Source organism: Macaca fascicularis, chromosome 2 (assembly GCF_037993035.2).
Source record: "Macaca fascicularis isolate 582-1 chromosome 2, T2T-MFA8v1.1".
NCBI lineage: Eukaryota > Metazoa > Chordata > Mammalia > Primates > Cercopithecidae > Macaca > Macaca fascicularis.
The window spans coordinates 110,541,345-110,564,658 of NC_088376.1; the positions used below are offsets into that span (position 1 = coordinate 110,541,345).

A 23,314-nucleotide genomic window follows, 5' to 3' on the forward strand; every position below is an offset into this window, starting at 1 on the left:
CCTCCCTCAGCCTCCCAAGTAGCTGGGATTACAGGGGCCCACCACCACAACCAGCTAATTTTTGTATTTTTAGTAAACATGGGGTTTCACCATGTTGGCCAGACTGGTCTTGAACTCGTGACCTCAGGCGATCCACCCGCATTGGTCTCCTAAAGTGCACAGGCATGAGCCACCGCACCTGGCCAGAACTTTTTATTTATGATTTGAAAATTTAAAGTACACACATAAATATTTTTTAATAACAAAAAAATAGGCTCCAGCGAACCCAGTTTTTCATACAAGGCAGCCTATGGCCCTGCTCTGAAGACACATCCTGAGTCCCCACTTCCCCTGCTTTCAAAAACCCTGCCTTCCTCTCCCTCTTCACTGTATATGCATAAAGCAGCCGTATCCGAGCAAAATCTAACACAACAGAGCACTTTTCAACACCAAGACACCAAACACAGACACAGCTGCAAGTGCAGCTGAAGTTCACACAAAGCTCTTCTCCCTTCTATTTGCATAAAGCAGGGAGGGGGGTGGGAAAGAGTAAAAGACAGTGAGGGTCACAAAAATTTATCTATAATGCCAAGGACTGAAATACCAGCTGAGACTTGAAGCCTCAGAGCTAAAGTAAATAATCACACCTTCCTTTTCAATGCTTTGTATCAGTGATGAGAAATTCACTGAAGAAAACCCAAATCCTAAACAGACATATCCATCCCTTTTTATACCTGAGGTAAAAGAAAACAATGTAATTGCGTTTTGCTGCTTCCATGTGTACTTCTGGAAGCAGAAATCAAAAAAGGGAGCCTGCATCATTATTGTGGGCTGGTCATTTTATCTTTGTTGCAGTGTGCTTGCTTCATGAGGCCACATGTCTTTCTGCTTCAGAACTGAACCTGCTACTGGGTACAGCTTTCTAATCTCAAATAAAACTACCTTTAATGTAATAGCAAATGTTGAACAATAGATTCAATTGTATGACAAGCAGCACAGAGATGAATTACTACAAATACACAGAAAACAAAGTTAAATATAATTACCCTGGGACAGTATGAAATTCTTTTTTGCTGTTCTTTCTTCCTTAGTTTGTCATAAAATATAACAAACTTTTCCGATAGCCCATTATCTCTATCTTCAAAATCCATCCAGAACTTCACCATTTCTGTTAACTTTCATGGCTGACACCCTGGTCCGAGCCACCGTATCTCACACGCATTAACCTAACAGCCTCCACACCCAGTCTCCCTGATTCTGACCTTGCTGCCTTATAATTTATTCTCTCTACATAGTAGACAGAGTGATTCCTGATAAACTGTAAGGAAGATCACTTCAGTCCTCAACTCAAGGTCCCTCAATTATTCCACATTTTAGAGTAAAGCAAAAGGCCTCTGGACGGCTTTCAAGAATTTCTGTGACTTGGTCACCATGATCTCTTTGACTTTATCCTCCTAACTCCCTTGACTCATTTATGCTCCAGCCCACCCGCCTACTCCCTTGTTTTGGAACATGTCAGTCATACTCCTGCCTCAGGGCTTCTGCACTGACTGTTTCCAGCACCTGGAAGTGCTTGCCCATCAACTGTCAGTTTCTCAATAAGGCCTAATCTGATGACACCACTCAAAACAGAAATCCCTTCCCTGCCACTCCTAATCTCCCCCGACTCAGCCCATAACATACACACAAAGTTTGTATGTATACCTATATATATGCAGCATATACCTTATTACTTATATAACTTCCTTAATTCACTCCTGATTTCAAAATATTTGAGATCCACCAAAGCAGAGATCTTTGCTGGGTTTTATTTACCACTGTATCCTCACTAGCTACATGCCTGGATGACAGCAGATGCTCAGTGAGTATTTGGCAAATGAACAAATAAATCATTTTATCCACCACAAAAACTATCAAGGCAGGCTGATTCTCCAGTCTCCTAAGCAATCATTCTTTTCATATTTCAAGAGCTGGACCTTTCTTACAAATCATTATCAGTCCTCCTCTTCCAGGAACCTTACCTTGATAATCTGAGCTGACCATGAGACCTCCCCTTTCTCTGAATTTTCATAGCCCCATCATCTCATTGTATTTGGTTTCGTGTCAATGTCTCATCCATCCTTTAACTTCCTTAAGTACAGAGTCTGGGTTTCTCACAGCTTTGAGTTCCCTAATAGTCCCTCTTTTCTGAAGGTAGACAGTTTCTTTTTTTTTTTTAAAGACAGAGTTTTGCTCTTATTGACCAGCCTGGAGTGCAATGGAGCGATCATAGCTCACTGCAACCTCTGCCTCCTGGGTTCAAGGGATTCTCCTGCTTCAGCTTCCCTAACAGCTGGAATTACAGGCGCCCACCACCACGCCCGCCTAATTTTTGTATTTTTAGTAGAGATGGGATTTCACCATATTGGCCAGGATGGTCTCGAGCTCCTGATATCACGTGATCCACCCGCCTCATCCTCCCAAAGTGCTGGGATTACAGGCGTGAACCACTGCACCCAGCCTCTGAAGGTATAAAATTTCTATACCTAGCCAAATGAACTTCAGAGACACAGACAACATTTAGTCCAAAAGGTATAAATGGAATCAGCTCATAGATCCATTCTCAATGGCCTGAGAGTGTCTTTTTTTTTTTTTTTTTTTTTTTTTTTGAGACGGAGCCTCGCTCTGCCGCCCAGGCTGGAGTGCAGTGGCCGATCTCAGCTCACTGCAAGCTCCGCCTCCCGGGTTCCCGCCATTCTCCTGCCTCAGCCTCCCGAGTAGCTGGGACTACAGGCGCTCGCCACCTCGCCCGGCTAGTTTTTTATATTTCTTAGTAGAGACGGGGTTTCACCGTGTTAACCAGGATGGTCTCGATCGCCTGACCTCGTGATCCACCCGTCTCGGCCTCCCAAAGTGCTGGGATTACAGGCTTGAGCCACCGCGCCCGGCCGAGAGTGTCTTTTAAAAGAAAACATTTAAAAGAAAACATTTAAATGTAAACGGCTTATGTGGGGCCCAGGCTCTTCAATTCTCTCCAGGTAGTTCTAGTCTACAACACAACCCATGTCTGAAACCTGCTCTGTTGACTGCTGCTCAGTCTACAGACACAATGAGCGGTAGACTCACTGGCAGCTCAACACCTTCCCCTGAACTGGAGTGCTTTTCTCATGCCAATTCCCTGACAGACTCTATAACTTAAATAACTGCCTTTCCTTTAATATTAACGCTTTAAAATATGAGGAAGCTGGAATAGCTACTAATTATAGCTGAGTTCATGATACCTATAACAAATTGGGATTTTTTTTTTTTTGAGACAGAATTTTGCTATTATCACCCAGGCTGGAGTACAATGGCATGATCTCTGCACGCTGTAACCTCTGCCTCCCGGGTTCAAGTGATTCTCCTGCCTCAGCCTCCCAAGTAGCTGGGATTATAGGTGCCCGCCATCACGCCCAGCTAATTTTTGCATTTTTAATAGAGACGGGGTTTCACCATGTTGACTAGGCTGGTCTCGAACCCCTGACCTCAGGTGATCCTCCCGCCTTGGTCTCCTGAAGTGCTGGGATTACAGGCATGAGCCACTATGCCTGGCCCTGAAATTTTTATATGATTACATCTAATTACAATTACTTAAGACTAAAAAGAACATCTGGCTTTAAGTCATCAGACAAAAAAAAAAGCTTTATATTTGACTGTGAGTCTTAATTTCTGAAACCCATTGCTATTTAAACAAACCAAATGTTCCATTTAAGAAAACGTTATCCTAAAGCTACTGCTTACTGAGTTAAGATGAGCAAGAGTGCACCCTAAAATGAACTGAGGCAGTGTGGGAGGTGGAGAGTTAGGTGCCTCTACTCCTAGCTGATCTATTCACTGTCTCGAGTATCAACTTTATTGATTCATAATAGAAGGATGACAGAAGCTGCATATATATCTCAGAGTCCCTAGGTTAAAATGAAATAGCAAAAGCTCATTTCTTTATAAATTATGAAGTACTAGATAAATACAGAGAACAGAACAAACAGGTTTGATATCTGGCTCTGTCATTTCTGACTCATGTAATCTGAGGTACACAACCTACCAGGTTCAAGCTCCAGTCTGGAATGTAAGAAGGGCTAACAAAGAAGTGGCTTATGTTGTCATCCGACATCACTGCTGGATTCTTGAATAAGAGGATTCAAAGCAAACATTATTTTCTTGCTTGTGGCTTCCTCACATAGTTTGCCGGGAAATAAACTGAGTAAATCCATTTAAAGTGCTTTGGCATAGTAACTGACCCAATAAATGCTCACAAGGCCAACAATAGCTTATGAATCTTTTTTTTTTTTTTTTTGAGATGGAGTCTCGCTCTCTCACCCAGGCTGGAGTGCAGTGGCGTGATCTCGGCTCACTGCAACCTCCGCCTCCCAGGTTCACGCCATTCTCCTGCCTCAGCCTCCCGAGTAGCTGGGACTACAGGTGCCTGCCACCACGCCCGGCTAATTTTTTTGTATGTTTAGTAGAGATGGGGTTTCACCGTGTTAGCCAGGATGGTCTCGATCTCCTGACCTTGTGATCCACCCGCCTCGGTGTCCCAAAGTGCTGGGATTACAGGCGTGAGCCACTGTGCCCGGCCGGCTTATGAATCTTAAGAATTTTCTATATATTTGTTGATTACTGGTTTGCATAATGGGAGGCGTATATTTACCAAACACTATGTATGTGCTAGACACTGTGCCAAGGCATATGTCATACTTCTCTCAATTTTCAAAAGAATTCTGTGTGGAAATCATCAGTAGAAAAACATTCATAGCTTTGCTTCCCACAGGGAAGGATAGGATGTTAGTGCTAGGGTGAGAAAGAGGTTATGTCTTAATTATACACAAAATGAACGGGTGGCATTTTGAAGTTCAAATGACCCATTTTTGTTGGTCTGAGAACGAGTCTCTAAGCTGGTTGCCAACGATCCTGCTTTCTAATATTTACACCGTCTCCACTGAAAACTTTCACCTACCCCAGATCCAGAGTTGGTCTCTGCAACCAACAGGATGTGGCAGAACGGATGTGACTTGCATGTTTACATTATAAAGAACATTACAGCTCCCATTTTGGGTGATTTTTCATACTCTTAACTTTTCTGAATCGCTTAGAAACCATAGCAATTTATAACCAATACAGTTGGATTACTGACATTCACTCAGTAGGGGTAGGGACTGTCTCAAAGAATTTTCCTGCCACAAACAGCTGACATTAAATGCTGATTAAGAAAATAATGGTTGGCCGGGTGCGGTGGCTCAAGCCTGTAATCGCAGCACTTTGGGAGGTCAAGATGGGCAGATCATGAGGTCAGGAGATCGAGACCATCCTGGCTAACACAGTGAAACCCCGTCTCTACTGAAAAATACAAAAAACTAGCCGGGCGAGGTGGCGGGCGCCTGTAGTCCCAGCTACTTGGGAGGCTGAGGCAGGAGAATGGTGTAAACCCAGGAGGCGGAGCTTGCAGTGAGCTGAGATCTGGCCACTGCACTCCAGCCTGGGCGACAGAGCAAGACTCCGTCTCAAAAAAACAAAAAACAAAAAACAAAATAACGGTCGACCATGAAAGAATTCAAGCATAGCAGCCTTGTGTATTGGGATGGAGTCTGGAGAGTATTTCTGCAACATTTTCAGCTGTGTTGTTTTATTCAGAAAATATTTATGAAATATTGTGTGTGATCTGATTAGAAAGCAACATTTGTTAAAAGTCAAAAAGCTGGACACAGCAGCTCATGTCTGTAACTCAAACCCCTTGGGAGGAGGAGGCAGGAGGATTGCTTGAGGCCAGGAGTTTGAGACCAGCCTGGGCAACATGGCAAGATCCTGTCTCTATTTAAAAAAAAAAAAAAAAAAAAAAAATTAGCTGGTCACAGTGTCTCATGCCTGTAGTCCCAGCTGCTTGGGAGACTGAGGAGGGAGGATCACGTGAGTCCCAGGAGTTTGTGGCTGCAGTGAGCTATGACTGCACCACTATACTCCAGCCTGGGCAACAGAGTGAGCCCTATCCCCCCAAAAAAAAAGTCAAAAGAGAAAAAATAGTGAAGTTACATAATTTAAGCAGTTATTTAAAAAATATACACCACACAAGGAAACTTCTGCAGGCCTGAGAGAAGTGGAGCAGTTACACATTGCCCCTTGGTGTCTGGGGGCCAGTGGACAGAAGTGGAAAGGGGATACGAACTCTGCTATTCTTAGGGGACAGACAACGGGTGCATCAGAAGGTTTAAAAAACTGGGGGACCAGCAGGTTCATTCTTTGAAGACAAAGCAACTTAGTGCTGAGGAAAGAGCTCCTTGCCAAACTAGATATATTATTTAAGTGCTCAGGGTCGCCTCAATATTCAAGATTAATGGATCACTTACACTTTGCAAATGACAGCAAGACGTCTTGTTGCCAGTGGGATCTACCCAACCATCATTTGAATTCTGCATATACCAATAATCCACTCCACTATATTACAGCCCCCCTATTACTCCAGGTCCTCTAAGAAAATCCGTAAAATGTCAAAAGGGAAGCTTATAAGAGAAAGATAAACACAAAGACTCATCCCCCAAAGCTCCACCTGTAGGACATTTTCTCTGATAACTTCTCCCTCTCCCCATCTCCTGGGGATGCCTCCTTTCTGTTCCCATAGCACCATCTGTACAACTGCTGTACTATACAAGCATACTGTATTGTCATTATTTGTTGACTGTTTCTCCCATTAAAATAAGTCTTTAAGGGTGGATTACCCTTTCCACTTTCCCAACTACGCCAACAATGCTGGCACACACTCATTTAAGTAAGGGCCTCTGATGTGCTACTTCTGTGTTAAAAAAGACATCTGATTAAGTCCCTACCCTCAAAAAGTATACACTCTGGTACAGAAATGCGAACACATGAACTGGTGATTACAGTACAATTAAGTGCTTTGTGAGACTGCCATAGCAGTAAATGTGAAGGCCATGCCACCCATAGCTGAGGAATGCAGGAGGTAGGCAAAAAGTGGGGCAAAGGGCCTTCTTGGCCAGAGAAGCAGAAAGCAAACAGGTGGCAAGGAGAGTAAGGCTGTGAAGGAAGCCTGCATTTGGTCCAGCATACACAGAGGGTGACAGAGATGAAACAGAGGTCTCATGAGCTCCCAGGGCAGGAGAGGGTCAATGGTGTGAGAGATGCTTACATAGACAAAAGCTCAATGACAGATGTAGAGCATGGAGTGAGAGGCACAGTAAGTCTCTGATTAGGCTCCTTCCTAATCAGGGAACTGAGGGTGGGGTGGTATAGAGCTGGGGTAGGAGAGCTACTGAAGCAGCTTCTTCCTACTCATGGGGCCAGATGGTCTTAGGACAAAATGGATAGGGCTATAGTGACAGGTACTGGGCTGCTCATCATGAGTTCAACAGAGGACTTGCTTGGGCCACTAAGAAACACTTTAAATAATGCAAGAAGATACTTAGGCAAATGTAAACAGTGATCCTAAAATGATCAGTATTCTGGAATAATTTCTTTTTAAAGTTCTACCATTTGGAGTCAGAATCTCATATGTAGATAAAAAAGTCAAAATAGTCAGAGGGAAAAAGCCCTAACTAAAATGCTCAAATTTAGCCCATGCTTAGGGAGTCACTAATTCTTTCTCCAGTCAACTCAAAAAAATGTATTTTTGGCCAGGTGCGGTGGTTCACGCCTGTAATCCTAGCACTTTGGGTGGCTGAGGCACGCAGATTGCCTGAGCTCAGGAGTTCGAGACCAGCCTGGGCAACACAGTGAAACCCTGTCTCTACTAAAAAAACAAAAAATTAGTTGGGCGTGGTGGTGCATGGCTATAATCCCAGCTACTCGGGAGACTAAGGCAGGAGAATCACTTGAACCTGGAAGGTGGAGGTTGTGGTGAGCTGAGATCATGCCACTGCACTCCAGCCTGAGTGACACAGTAAGATTCCGTTTAAAAAAAAAAAAAAAATTTTTTTTTTTTCCCCACAAAGAGCTTACTTAATCTCTTTTTCTCTAGAACTTCTCCCAAGATAACCAATTTCTTACTTTCTATGACTTCCACTCTCACTTTTGGCCCTTTTCATAATTCTCTTGGCCCTGTTTGGGCCATGACCTTATGTCAAAAATTTCTGTTCCAGGGAATGCTAGGTACAAGACTCCAGATGGGCCTAATTTCAGTTACCATTCAGTATAGGAGAGGGAAGAGAAGTGTGAGAAAGCCCAAGGATGGATCTGAGGGAAGATAAGAGAAAATGTGGTTCCTAATTCAAGATGAGATTAAGTTCTACTTTCTAGTATTTATTTTGAAGAAGTCAAGGAATCAAGAAAATCTCTGAACACTTACATACTGCTGATGAGACCGTACATTAGTTCAGTGTGGAAAGCAGTTTGGAGGTTTCTCAAAGAAATAAAAATATTATTCAACTATACTACTATTTAACCCAGTAATCCCATTACTGAGTATATACCCAAAAGAAAATAAATTGTTTGGCCGGGCATGGTGGCTCATGCCTGTAATCCCAGCCCTTTGGGAGGCTGAGGTGGGCAGATCATGGGGTCAAGAGATAGAGACCATCCTGGCCAACATGTGAAACTCCATCTCTACTAAAAATGCAAAAATTAGCTGGGCGTGGTGGCACGTGCCTGTAGTCCCAGCTACTATGGAGGCTGAGGTAGGGGAATTGCTTGAACCCGGGAGGCAGAGACTGCAGTGAGCTGAGATTGTGCCACTGCACTCCAGCCTGGCAACAGAAAGAAAAAAGACTCTGTCTCAGAAAGAAAAAAGGAAAATACATCAATTTACCAAAAATGCACCTGCATGTGCATGCTTACTGCAGCTCCATTCGCAATAGCAAAGATGTGAAATCAAACTAGGTGCCCATCAACTGTGGACTGGACAAAGAAAATGTGGTACATATACATTATGAAATACTACACAGCCATTAAAAAAAAAGAATGAAATTATGTCCCTTGCACCACCATAGATTCAGCTGGAGGCCATTATTCTAAGTGAATTAACCCAGAAACAAAAAATGGCACATATTCTCAGTTGTTTTTTTTTTTTTTTTAATTTTTTGAGACGGAGTCTCACTCCGTGGCCCGGGCTGGAGTGCAGTGGCCGGATCTCAGCTCACTGCAAGCTCCGCCTCCTGGGTTTATGCCATTCTCCTGCCTCAGTCTCCCGAGTAGCTGGGACTACAGGCACCCGCCACCTCGCCCGGCTAGTTTTTTGTATTTTTCAGTAGAGACGGGGTTTCACCGTGTTAGCCAGGATGGTCTCGATCTCCTGACCTCGTGATCCGCCCGTCTCGGCCTCCCAAAGTGCTGGGATTACAGGCTTGAGCCACCGTGCCCGGCCATATTCTCAGTTTTATGTAGGTGCTAAACACTGGGCATATACAGACATAAAGATGGAAACAATAGACAATGGTGACTCCAAAAGGGGAAGAGGAGAAAAGGGTGAAAGACCGAAAAGCTACATATTGGGTACTATGTTAACTATTTGGGTGACAGCTTCAATAGAAGCCTAAACCTAAGCATCATACAATATATCCATGTAACAAACCCACACAAGTACCTCTGAATCTGAAATAAAAATTAAAACTTAAAAAAAAAAAAAAAAAGAAAAAAAGAAAAAATTCCTGAATCAGAAAATGGAGTTATGGGCCGGGCGCGGTGGCTCAAGCCTGTAATCCCAGCACTTTGGGAGGCCGAGACGGGTGGATCACAAGGTCAGGAGATCGAGACCATCCTGGCTAACACGGTGAAACCCCGTCTCTACTAAGAAATACAAAAAACTAGCCGGGCGAGGTGGCGGCGCCTGTAGTCCCAGCTACTCGGGAGGCTGAGGCCGGAGAATGGCGTGAACCTGGGAGGCGGAGCTTGCAGTGAGCTGAGATCGGGCCACTGCACTCCAGCCTGGGCTACAGAGCGAGACTCCGTCTCAAAAAAAAAAAAAAAAAAAAAAAAAGAAAATGGAGTTATACAGTTTCTACTTTATTGGTAACAAGTAGGTAATGAAATAAAACTCTAAGTTTTGTAGAAGGAAGAATTTAATATCATCATGTATCTTCACAGCCAACATGTACAAGAAGCTGAGATTTAGAGAATTAGCTTTAGAAAGTTAACAGAGTACCTTTTACTTAACATCACTGGCTAATAATCCTTTTGAAATGGCAAATCAAACATAGGAAAAAGGACAGAAGTTAGCCATGGAGACCAAGAGAACAGGCTACCATTTATTTTACCTAACTTGTGTTTTGTGAAAAGTGACCAAGGTTTAATCATGAAAAAGCCACTATAAAATTCCAAATACTTACAGCTTCTTTCTCTCTGTCCATGATAGTTTCCAGCTCTTCAAAATGTCGAAGTTTGATCTCTAGTTTCTTCATTTGTGTCTCAACCAACAGAGCTACCAGGGACTTGATCTTTCTTTCTTCCACTGCAGCCAGGTGCTAAGGGTAAAGATCATTCAAGCTATTTAGGTAAACATTTGCTTAAAGAACATTAAGAAAATGCTGACAATATGCAAAGTGGAGATTATATAATTTACAATGGTACCCTATATGTCTCCTTTGTACGTTTCTACTAAACATTTATTTCAATCTAAAATAACGTCTCTGAATTTCTGGTCCTTAAACAGATAAACCAACCCTTAAAAGATTAAAGGAAATGCCTCATGTGGTAAACTACTACCTTCAAAAGGCCTATCAAGAAGGAGAGGGCAAACTAGGACCCTGATGGGCCAAAGATGAGGACAGGAGGTACTTTGCCACCTACCATCCCATCCTGGCACTCGGTCTGTCCCCTCACTATCCTTTCCTCCCTAAGACTTTTCCACGGGTTGGCAGGCAGGCAGGCAGGCAGTGATCTCCTCAGCACCTGACACTCTTACAAAAGCCTCTCCCTTCTCTTTGGTGAGCAGACCTCACGTGTGGAAACAAAAGGGAAAACAATATTTCACCTGTAATTCCAGGTCCAGATCCATAGCTGGAAAAATAAATACAGTACTAAACAGAAAGGTACTCTGGAAGACTACCACTCCTTTCCGCAAGACCGATGGTGACTCCTACTCATGCTTCTTGCCAACTCAACAGCACAAAGAGGAAGATGCCACATTACTTGTATCTGCTTAAGACCCTAACTACTAGCCAGTAATCAATCCCACCCTCTACAGACTTCCAAGAACTTCCCCAACAAACTCCCAGCACCATTTTTCATTCACTTTTATTACGCCTGCTGAATTTACGTGTTTATCTTGCTTCTGCACAAGGCTTTTTTTAAAAAAAAAAAAGCAGCAGCAGCAGCAGGGTCATTAAAAAAAAAAAAAAAAAAACCTATGTTGCTCAGGCTGGCCTCCAACTCCTGGGCTGAAGTGATCCTTCTGCCTAAGCCTCCTGAGTAGCTGTGACATGCCACAGCTGTGCATGTCACAGTACGCATCTTCCCAAGGTCTTAAGAAACAGCATGAAGCGGCTACTTTACTGATCTCTTAATGATCTTAGGTTTCCTATAGAACCTAGGAGCAACCATGCAAGAGGAACTTAATATAGGCTTTTGGGAACTATGCTGAGACCTAACACTTAGACGAAAGCCTAGTTTTTTGTTCATCTACAGTTGAAAATAAAAACTGTAGTTTTACAGATATGGAGACCCATTTGCAGAAAGATTCAGAAATGTAGACAAGAGGTGAAAATGAGGTTTTATAGCTATTAATGATCATGTGTGCCACCCTAAACTACAATGAGCTACATCAATGACACCAAAACTTTAAACAATTATGTAACTCAAGCCATTATCACTGTACAATGTTATACAATTTATATTTTTGAACAAAAAAATTTATGTACATGATATAAACTGAAAAGTTACAAACAGGTATAAAATAAAAAGTAGGTCTCCTCACTTCTGTCAGCTATACATCAATAACTCTTCCTTTGAAGATAATAATGTTATCAATTTCTGGTCTTTTTATGAGAATGTGACTCCTAGAACTCAGCTGGTTTGAAAGAAAATGTTTGTTTGTTTGTTTGTTTGTTTGTTTTTGAGATTTATGCAGGAACAGGGGGGGAGGGTGGTAGGTGGAAAGGGGGTCCTCAAGTGTTATTCATAAAATAATACGAAAATAGGGTCTTCAAGTATTATTCAATAAAATAATATGAAAATATTTCCTTTTAAAACTGCAGGTCACTGGTCAGCCGTGGTGGTTCACGCCTGCAACATCAGCACTTTGGGAAGCCTAGGTGGGCAGATCACATGAGATCAGGAGTTGGAGACCAGCCTGGCCAACATAGCAAAAACCCTGTCTCTACTAAAAATAAAAAAAATTAGGCCGGGCGCGGTGGCTCAAGCCTGTAATCCCAGCACTTTGGGAGGCCGAGACGGGCGGATCACGAGGTCAGGAGATCGAGACCATCCTGGCCGACACGGTGAAACCCCGTCTCTACTAAAAAATACAGAAAACTAGCCGGGCGAGGTGGCGGGCGCCTGTAGTCCCAGCTACTCGGGAGGCTGAGGCAGGAGAATGGCGTGAACCCGGGAGGCGGAGCTTGCAGTGAGCTGAGATCCGGCCACTGCACTCCAGCCTGGGCGGCAGAGCGAGACTCCGTCTCAAAAAAAAAAAAAAAAAAAAAATTAGCTGGGCGTGGTGGTGCACATCTGTAATCCCAGTTACTTGGGAAGCTGAGGCATAAGAATCGCTTAAAGCCAGAAGACAGAGGTTGCAGTGAGCTGAGATCCCTCCACTGCACTCCAGCCTGGTGGCAGAGCAAGACTCCATCTCAAAAAAAAAAAAAAAAAAAAAAAAAAAAAAAAAAAAGCGGGTGGGCAGCAAGTATCAAAAAAATTAAAAAGATCCATAGCAAGAAACATTACTGAAGTTTTAAGAACACAAGACATAGACAATCCTACAAGCTTTTGGAAAGGCACCGTCCCAAAAAAACAGGTTACCCCAAAAATTGGACTGTATCAGACTTCTTAAGAGTAATATCAGATGTTGAAAATAATGGTAAAATGCCTTTCAACTCAGAGCTAATGAATTTCAAACTAGAATTTCCTGTACAGCAACCTGTAACAGTGTGAATATAGAACAGACATTCCTGAAATCAAGGACTAAAAAGTTCACTTCCTACACATGCTACTGAGGTATGTGTTCTAGCTCAAGTAATGTAATATCAGAAAAAGGTAAAAAGACCTTAGATTCAAAAGTCACAGACCCAACCTAAGAAAGAAACTCTGAGTTTATAGGGCAAGCAATGATTCAAAAATAAACTGAGGCTGGGCACAGAAGCTCATGCCTATGCCTATAATCCAAGCACTTTGAGAAGGTGGATGGATCACAGAAGGCCAGGAGTTCAAAACCAGCCTGGCCAACATAGTAAAACCCTGTCTGTACTAAAAATACAAAACAAAACAAAACAAAACAAACCATTAGCTGGATGTAGTGGCACACACTTGTAATCACAGGAGGCGGAGGCTGTGGTGAGCCAAGACCGCGCCACAGCACTCCAGCCTAGGCGACAGAGCAAGACACTTTCTCAGAAAATAAAATAAATTGAGACAAATGAAACAAGACTGGTAAGAACTTGATAACCAAAGCTAGATAATGTGTACACAGAGACTCATTTTACTACTTTGTCTACTTCTGTATATATTCTTTTTTTTTAATTTCTTTTTCTTTCTTTTTTTTAAAGACAGAATCTGGGCAGGTGCTATGGCTCATGCCTCTAATCCCAGCACTTCAGGAAGCCGAGGTGGGTGGATCACTCGAGGCTAGGAGTTTGATACCAACTTGGCCAACATGGCAAAATCCCTTCTTTATTTTTATTTTATTTTTACAATTTAAAAAAAGAAAGGAAAAAAGGAAAAAAGACCAGCCTCCCAAGTAGCTAGGACTACAGGCGCACACCACCACACCCAGCTAACTTGTATTTTTGGTAGAAACAGGGTTTTGCCAGGTTGCCCAGGCTAGTCTCAAACTCCTGAGCTCAAATGATCTGCCTGTCTCGGCCTCCCCAAGTGCTGGGATTACCGGCATGAACCACCGTGCCCAGTCTACTTCTATATATATTTTAATACTTTCATAATAAAAGTTTAAAGGTGGGTTGGGGTAGGTCAACAAATGGAGCTGGGAAAACTGAATATCCAATACAAAAGAATGAATTTAGACTCCTATCTCACATCACTCACAAAAATTGACTTAGTGGATCACAGATCTAAATATAAAAGTATACAATAAAAAATTCTTAGAAGAAAAAACAAAGTATATCTAAATGATCTTAGGTTAAGCCAAAGATTTCGAGACATGTAAAGAGCACAAACAATAAAAGAGAAAATTAGGTTGGACCTCATCAAATTAAAAACATTTGTATCACCAAGAAGTTCACTGAAAACACGCCAGTTGCAGTTGCCCACATCTGTAATTCCAGTGTTTTGGAAGGCTGAGGCAGGAGAATCGCTTGAGACCAGGAGTTTGAGACCAGGGCAACATGAGACCCCGTTCTACAAAAAAATAAAAAAAATTAGCCAGGAATGGTGGCACATTCCTATAGTCCCAGCTACTCAGGAGGCTGAGGAGGAAGGATCATGTGAGTCTGCGAGTTTGAGGCTGTAGTGAGCTGTGATCTTGCCACAGCATTTCCAGCCTAAGTGACAGAGCGAGCCCCGTCTTTTTTTTTTTTTTTTTTTTTCAGACAGAGTCTAGCTTTGTCGCCCAGGCTGGAGTGCAGTAGCGTAATCTCGACTCACTATAACCTCCACCTTCCAGGTTCCAGTGACACTCCTGCCGCAGTCTCCCGAATAGCTGGGATTACAGGCGCCCACCACCAAGCCCAGCTAATTTTTGTATTTTTAGTAGAGACATGATCTGCCTGCCTCAGCCTCCCAAAGTGATGCTCCCAAAGGGATGGGATTACAGGCGTGAGCCACTGTGCCTGGCGAAACCCCGTCTTTAAAAAAAAAAGAAAAGAAAGAAAGAAAAAGAAAAAAGAGACTAGTAAATGGCAGAGCTGGAACCAAAAATTTAAATTCCAAACCCAAAGGCCCATGAATTATTTTCCAGTGCATCTTTGGAATAACTGATACTTCAGTGGATACTTTCCTGGGTAATTCTTAGAAGGGACTTGTGGTAGATTAAAGATAGCCACAAGTTCACTGGCCTTTATTTCATTAAGAGGCAGATCAAGACAGGCTCTCTGCCTTGCCCAATAAAAATTAGTGGTAGCCTTTTCTAAGCCCAGGCCTTACAATCCTGGAAACTTTCATGTCCTGTTCTTGGAATGTTCTCTCTGGGAGTCTCAAGTTGCCATGTACAAAGTATGATCACCCTGCTGGAAACACCACAAAGAGAAATTCTGAGACTACATGGAGCGGAAAAAAACCTCAGTTACCCCTGCCAAGGACTAGGATTCTAATGAAGCCGTCTCAGACCTACATAAACCTACCTATGAAGTTAAGACTGCTAAATGACTCAACTGATACATGAAGCAGAACTGCCCAGCTGTTCGGTGTTAAAATTTAACAAAATTATGAGATTTAATAAATTGTTATGTTTTAAACTACTCAATTTTGCTATTGTAAAATAATTTGGTTATCTGGAAATGGGGAGCTTTTGTAACAGAAACCTAAAATGCTCCTCTTTGGCTTTGGGACCACATAGTGGGTGTAAGCTGAAAGGGCTTTAAGAAAACCATCAGTAGGTATATAAAGAGAGGAAAACAGTATTGAAGGTTGAAGAAGTAGATCTTTATTATCTAGTAGCACAACTTTTGGAAACACCATCATCTCTAGTCATATGGAAATAGAAAGGGTAATTAATACACTTGAGGATATGGTTGGGGCATTTCCAGGCAGAATGGAAAAATTCTTTTTCTATTTTATTGTAAGCAGGTAGAAGAACATGGAAGTAAAGAAAAACTATTGGCCGGGCGCGGTGGCTCACGCCTGTAATCCCAGCACTTTGGGAGGCCAAGATGGGTGGATCACGAGGTCAGGAGATCAAGACCATCCTGGCTAACACGGTGAAACCCCGTCTCTACTAAAAAATACAAAAAACTAGCCGGGCGAGGTGGCGGGCGCCTATAGTCCCAGCTACTCGGGAGGCTGAGTCAGGAGAATGGCCTGAACCCGGGAGGCAGAGCTTGCAGTGAGCTGAGATCCAGCCACCGCACTCCAGCCTGGGTGACAGAGCAAGACTCCGTCTCAAAAAAAAAAAAAAAAAAAAAAAAAAAACTATTAGGTTTTCAGGCAGAATTTAGAGGAAATATGAAAAAGCAGGGTTTGAATAAAACATTATTTCTCATGTCTGGTTCCTTCCAGCAGAGTCTGAAGCTAAGAAATGGCTTTGGGAGAAAGATCCAATCCAGAGCACTACCAGCAAAGGATGACCTGAAGGTAAATAGCTCAAGGTGCAGCTATAAAGCTTTTTGAATGGTATTTATAGTAGGACTTCTAAGAGTCTTGAGTATATGACTTAGACCTTTCTACTAGACATGAGGGCCTCTAAGCATCTTTTAGACGTTTTTTTGAGACAGGGTCTCACTGTCGCCCAGGATAAAGTGCACCGGTGAAATCACAGCTCGCAGTAACCTCAAACTCCTCGGCTCAAGAGATCCTCCTGCCTCAGCCTCCCGAGTAGGTAGGATTATAGGCATTACACGACCATGCATGGCCAACTTTTAAAAACTTTATTTGTAGAGACAGGGTCTCTCTCTGTTGCCCAGGTTGGTCTCTAACTCCTGGCCTCAAGCAATCCTCCTGCCTCAGCTTCCCAAAGTGCTGGGCTTATGGTGTGAGCCACTGTGCTGGGTCTAAACATCTTTACAGCATGTCTCCTCTATATATATATTCTTTTATTGAGCTTCTTAGGTCTGGAAGTTAAAGTTTTCATCAAATTTGGAAAGTTTTCACACAGCCAATATTTATTTTTATTCTGCCTACATCACTCTTTCCTTTCTTTCTGAACTCCCATGTTTGGACACTTGACTTTTCCCACAATTTCCTAACCAAGCTCTTTATGATCTTTCAGGAATAACTGCCTCTGCTTTTGTTTTCTGCCTAGTTCATATCACTGTGCTGAAATATTTGTTTTTAACTACTGTCCCTAGTTTTAAACTAGTTTTCTGTGTCACCTCTACGAGTTTACCTCTCAATTTCTTTGTATCATCATTACTGAAGTTACAAATCTAAGATCCCTCCAACTAGACAAAAAGGGATCCAAAAATTAAGGGCTTTGTTCTCATAACATCTTAACTAAGACTAGGCAAAAATTGAGGGCTTTGTTCTCATAACATCTTAACTAAGACTAGGGCAAAAAGGGAACTATATAGGCAAGAAAATATAGGTGTGGCTTTTGTCTAATGGGAATTACTTTTTTTTTTTTTGAGACAGAGTCTCACTCTGTCCCCAGGCTGGAATGCAGTGGCGTGATCTCAGACCACTGAAACCTCCGCCTCCCAGGTTCAAGTGATTCTCATGCCTCAGCCTCCCAAGTAGCTGGGACTATAGGCACGTGTCACTACGACTGGCTTAATTTTTGTATTTTTAGTAGACATGGGGTTTCACCATGTTAGCCAGGCTGGTCTTGAACTCCTGACATCCCTCAAATGATCTGCCCACCTCAGCCTCCCAAAGTGGGGATTACATTTTAAACACAGAATTCCCACAAAGTTCTTAAAAAGGTATAATACCTTGAACTGAAGTAGAAAGAATATAAACTGGGCCTAAAAGTAGAATGCAGGCCAAGAAGCAAAACTCTGCTAATTTTTTAATGGAAAAGGAAAAAGACTCAGAAGAAAAAACTGAAAAAACTGAAAGCCCAGAGGGCCGAGTCAAACTGTGTGGAGAACAATTCTGCGAGTAGGACTGGGCCCTGATGAAGGAACTGGAAATGTGTGCCTGGCTAGATTTCAAATTTGCCATGAAGTATGACTGTTTTATGTCTTCAATTCAAACCCTCCTTGAACGGAGTGCAGTTAACCTTGATGTGTCTCACCCCTGTTATACCAGTGCAGAAAATCTTCAAATTACAGTATCAGCATTCAAGAAGCTGTAAATAGGTAAATAGGAATCACTCCTAAAGAGCCTCATCTGTACGTGGACCTGATTTACATAAGACTTCCAACCTCAGCTTGATATGATAATGAGATAAAGTCATGAGAGATCTATTTTTCAGTGGGGGAAAGGTATACAATTTATGATAAGAGAGCAGACTGTGGTGGGTTAAGGTGGCACATCTTCTACCTTGTCCCCTTACCTTGAATTTGGACAGAACATTTCACCAGTAGAGTAGGGCAGAAATTATGCTGTGTCAGTTTGGGGCTCCAAGTCATAAGCCACTGGCAGATCCTCCTCCTTGCTGCTTGTGACATTCTTCTCTCAAAGTTCTAAGCTTTGTAAAAAGTCCAACTACTCCTGGAGACTACCTTACACCTGCTTCTTAGGAAGGATGTATAGAGAGTGATGGTAGCCATCTCAGCCTAGGCATAGGCATATAAATGAAGTTGTCTCTGGCCCTCTCTAACAGCCCAGCCATGAGGTAGTACTGAGTGACTCTGGTCAATGCGACATGGAGCACATTTTGCCAGCTAAGCCTGCCCAAGTTCCTCACTGCAGTATCATGACAGATAATAAAATGACTGAGGTTTTAAACGACTAACTTCAAGGGTAGTTACATAGTTTACATAGCAATAAATAACTGAAACAGGAATATAGCGGATGCTCAGATCATGGATTCTTGAAAGGTCTGGCAACAGTGATGACCAGGGTGTTTCAGGGAGAAGCTACAGGGAGAGGCCCAACCCTTCACATATTGGCTTTACAGACCTAAGAAGAATGATGAGGTCTGGGATGGTGCCACAGAAGATACACGGCAGCAGTCCCCAACCTTTTTGGCAGCAGGGACAGGTTTCATGGAAAAGGGTGAAAGACAATTTTTCTACGGGGCAGGGTGGGGGTGGCGGGTGGTTTCAGGACGAAACTTTTACACTTCAGATCATCAGGCATTAGATTCTCACATGAAGCACACAACCTAGATCCCTCACATGCACAGTTCACAAAAGGGTTTGCACTCCTATGAGAATCTAATGCCACCACTGATCTGACAGGAGGCAAAACTCAGCATTAATGCTTGCTATCACTCGCTCTGACACTCACCTCCCACTGTGTGGCCTAGTTCCTAACAAGCCACTGGGGTTGGGGATCCCTAATACATGGAACATAGAAGAAACAACCTGAGATAAGTGATTAATGAGAAGTAATAATCCAGCTAGAATAGGGTTGAGGCAAATTTTGCATTACAAAGCATGAATTCCAACAAGTAGAACAGAAATTACTTTCTATGTAGTCATACAAAAATGAAACTGAACAGGACTAACTGTAGGCAAAATGATCAAATGGGCTATTTTTTCCTTCTGTCTCTTCTCAATAGGATTATTAAGGTATGGTAACAATGATCAACATGCTTAGTGTAAATCAATTTCAATCAACCCTTGTCTGTTAAAGCCTTGTGACTAAAATATATAATGACAATTTTCACACCTCCAGAAAGAATTTCATGCTGGAAGCAGTGGCTGACACCGGTAATCCCAGCACATTGGGAGGCTGAGGTGGGAGGATTGCTTGGCACCAGGAGTTTAAGACCAGCCTGGGCAACATAGGGAGACCCTGCCTCTACAAAAAAATTTAAAATTAGCTGAGTGTGGTGGCACATGTCTGTGGAACCAGCTACTCGAGAGGCTGAGGTGAAAGGATCTCATTTGAGCCCAGGACATGAAGGCTACAGCGAGCCGTGATCACATCACCACATTCTAGCATGGGCGACAGAGCAAGACCCTGACAAAGCAAGCAAGCAAGCGAGTGAGAGAAAGAAAAAGAGAGAGAGGGAGAGAGAAAGAAGAAAGCAAGAATGAATGAGAGAAAGAGAGGAGAGAGAGAACGAAAAGAATGAGAAATTGCAGAAACAATGCATCAAGTTATGAGACGTTTCTGAGGGGTAAGAAAGAGTCTTCCCGTTGTCCCAGAGCTAATATCCAATTACCATGTTGCCACGAATACAAACCTACTTACGCCATTTTGGAAAACGTGGACATGGGGTGGTTTGTAGAATAAATCCAAAGGAAGTATCTGTGGTTTTAAGAAAATGTGATCTCTGCTTTCTTGGAAGAACTGAACCTACTATTGCTGACAAAAAGAGAACATGCTCTAATATGGTGGATTTACAGTTTATTCTGGCAATAGTTCTGGGGCCTTCCTTCTCCTCTAAGCCTAAAGACCCAGATGGTAAGGATCCAAAGCATCCAAACAATGGTACTTCTGCTTACACCCACACATCACTCCTTTAGTTGAGACAATTCACAGCCTGTCAGCAGGTGCAGTGAAAAAATGGACATGCTCTTGAAGAACCTTTCAGGGGGCAATAATAGAAGCCATAAAGCATGCCACCTCATCTATTTAGGAGATAGATCTAGAATCTCTAATTATCACTCCACGTCTGTATGACAAAAGATTCTTACGGAAAACTTTTAATAACAAAGCTGTTTACAGACACAGAAGAAGAAAATGAGAATAAGAGAAACTTGGACTGGCTACATAAGTTAATATTAATTATAGTAATTTCAGTGGAATCCTTACCCCCCTAAGTACCATGTAGTATGAAAATGATTATGTGTGCTATCAAATTTATCAGATCCAGCTGTAAGTGGCACTGAAAGGTTCACATGTGCCAAGTCGTGCAGCATGAGCATTTGTACACTTTCGTAACTCAGAGGGAAACCTAGGTGTTTTGAGTATGAAGATACGAGCTCCTAGTAAATAGAAGAGTGAATGATGATGAGGGAGTGAAAATTCAGTGACCTGGAGAGAAATTCTTCTTTGGACACCTTTTAAATTTTGTATGGAATAGTGAAGAGGCAGGCCAAATGATCCATAAAAGTAGTTTCTCTGCAGTGAAGGAGTCAGGCCATTGTAAGATAATCAGTAGTGCATACCAGGCAAATCTTTTGTGCCCAAAGTTGCTCATATTAACAGCTATGAGGCCAGAGGAAAACATCATGAAGCATTTGTGAAACTTTTAAAAAAATTCTTTTTTGTAGAGATAGAGTCTCACTATGCTGCACAGGCTGGTTCTGAACTCCTGAGCAAAAGTGATCCTCCTGCCTTGGCCTCCTAAAGTGCTGCAATTACATGTGTGAGCCACTGCACCCAGCCTCGTGAAACTTTTAAAAGGTAATCTACCATTTCAGTTCTTCCTATGGCAACATATACTGAAGCACAGCAGAGTGATAACAAGAGGAGACATTGGCCAGGTGAGGTGGCTCACACCTATAATCTTGACACATTGAGAGGTCAAGGTGGGCAAATCTCTTGAGCCCAAGAGCTCCAGACCAGCCTGGGTAACATGGCAAAACCCAGTCTCTACAAAAAAAAATTTTAAAAAGAGAAGAAATAATAGAAAGAAAAAACCATGCTCTGTAAGAAAAGAATGTCCGAAAAAGCTTAGATAGAGATAAAAGAATAAATTCTGTTTGGCAGAGCTACAAGAAACAGTTCAAGAAGGACAGGTATGAAATGAGAGTTGAGAATTAAGTAGGGTCCTGATTATAGAAAAATCCTAAGTTCTCTACTAAAGAGTTTGAAATTGTAACCTGAGAGAGATAGGGAGGTTACTGAAGAAAGCAACATGCTCCTATTTGCATTTTTAAAGATTTCTGTGAATAATGTAGGATTCCATTTATATGAAGTGGAAAAAAAAAAAAGGATAAACTAATCTACAGTGTAATGAGACAGACTAGTGATTACTCTCCAGGGAACGCAAAGTAACTGGAATAAGAGGAAGCTTCTGGAGGGGCTGGTATGTTGTTTATTAAAATGGATGCTTGTGACATGGGTGGGCTCAGTTTGTCAAAAATTCACAAAGGTGTAGGCTTAAGTATGTCCATTTATTTGAATGTGAGTTATACTTAAGAACAAGTTAAAAAGCAAAAAGATTACACTGGCTGCAGGTTAGAGAATGGGACTGAGAAGACAGGCAAAAGATTAAGAGATGCTGACCTGAGTGGGCAGTTGAACATTAGCCAGTGATCTAAAGCACCATGAAGGATTTGCTGGCTGAATAGCTATGGAAAATGAAGGAACCAAGAATAAAAAATGAGCTGAGGTTGCAGGTTTGAAGACTGAGGAAGGGCACAAAGGAGAAAGCCCTCTCCACCTCTAGCTCCTCATTTATAAGGTGAGAGTCTGGGCACAGTGTCTCACACTTGTAATATCAGTACTTTGGGAGGCTGAGGCAGATGAATCACCTGAGGTCAGGAGTTCGAGACCAGCCTGACCAATGTGGTAAAACCCTGTCTCTACTAAAAATACAAAAGTTAGCCGGGTATAGTGGTGGGCGCCTGTAATCCCAGCTACTTGGGAGGCTGAGACAGGAGAATCGCTTGAAAACCTAGGAGGTGAAGGTTGCAGTGAGCCAAGATCACACCACTGCACTCCAGCCTGGGGGGTAGAGTGAGACTCTATCTCCAAAAAAAAAAAATAATAATAATAATAATCCTTAAGGTCTCTGAAACACCTAATGACAGTATTACAGTAAGAACTTAAACAGCTCAGAGACAAAGAGATGCCCAAACACTCCAGGGTAGCAGAAGACAGACTAAAAAAGATGTTTGCAATGAAAAAGCAAAACCAGACAAATGGTGAAAAAGAGTCAAGTTATATTAGTCGTCACTTAAGCAAGCATGTACCTTCCCAGAGGTGAGGGGGATGTAGGGGAGATAGAACAACTAAAATTAGCTCAAGAATCAGAAAGATCAGGAGATATCTTACTGATTCTTGAGCTAATTTTAGTTATTAGGAAGTATTAGCTAGTTTTAGTTATTAGGAAAAAGGCAGGTAGTATGAATTTGTAGGACTTCAAGTTAGTATAATAACGATGATCAGCCAGGTAACTGTCTGGGTTGACTGAGCATTTGCTGCGGCCTGTAAACACCTCCCTAACCGCCATTGTCTCTATGTTAGATGGGTGGTCATTCAAAACAGTAATCTTGTAGTTTGAATTGGTTCATCACATCAGATTAAACACTTACAGAAGTAGTTCACAGTAGATGAATGATCCAGGGAATTAAAGACTATGAAAAAGCATCTTTATTAAGAGATCAAAAACAGTTCAAAATAAAATGATTAGCAATGTTCTAGTAATCACTGTTTCTTGAAATGTGGTATCCTATAATGGAAGGAAACTACTTCTGAAGTAGAATGAAGAATAGGGGAAAAGATTTTTCAAAACTTTACATATTCATGTTTAGAATTACTTAAAATGTTAAATTAACACAGAGAGGAAAATAACATTCTCATGTCTTCTTAAATATGCTCTGCAGCTAAT

The 23,314-nt window shown here is 42.2% G+C and overlaps 1 protein-coding gene across 2 annotated transcripts in view; it reads right to left on the reverse strand.

Moving 5' to 3' along the window:
* The window catches only part of SMARCC1 (SWI/SNF related BAF chromatin remodeling complex subunit C1), a 194,554-nt gene that overhangs the window by 29,168 nt on the left and 142,072 nt on the right, over positions 1–23,314 (reverse strand). For both annotated transcript variants that reach the window (XM_045386359.3, XM_045386358.3), the window contains one exon: positions 10,263–10,397. In XM_045386359.3, coding sequence (XP_045242294.1) covers positions 10,263–10,397 — 135 coding nt within the window. The remainder of the gene's footprint in view (positions 1–10,262; positions 10,398–23,314) is intronic.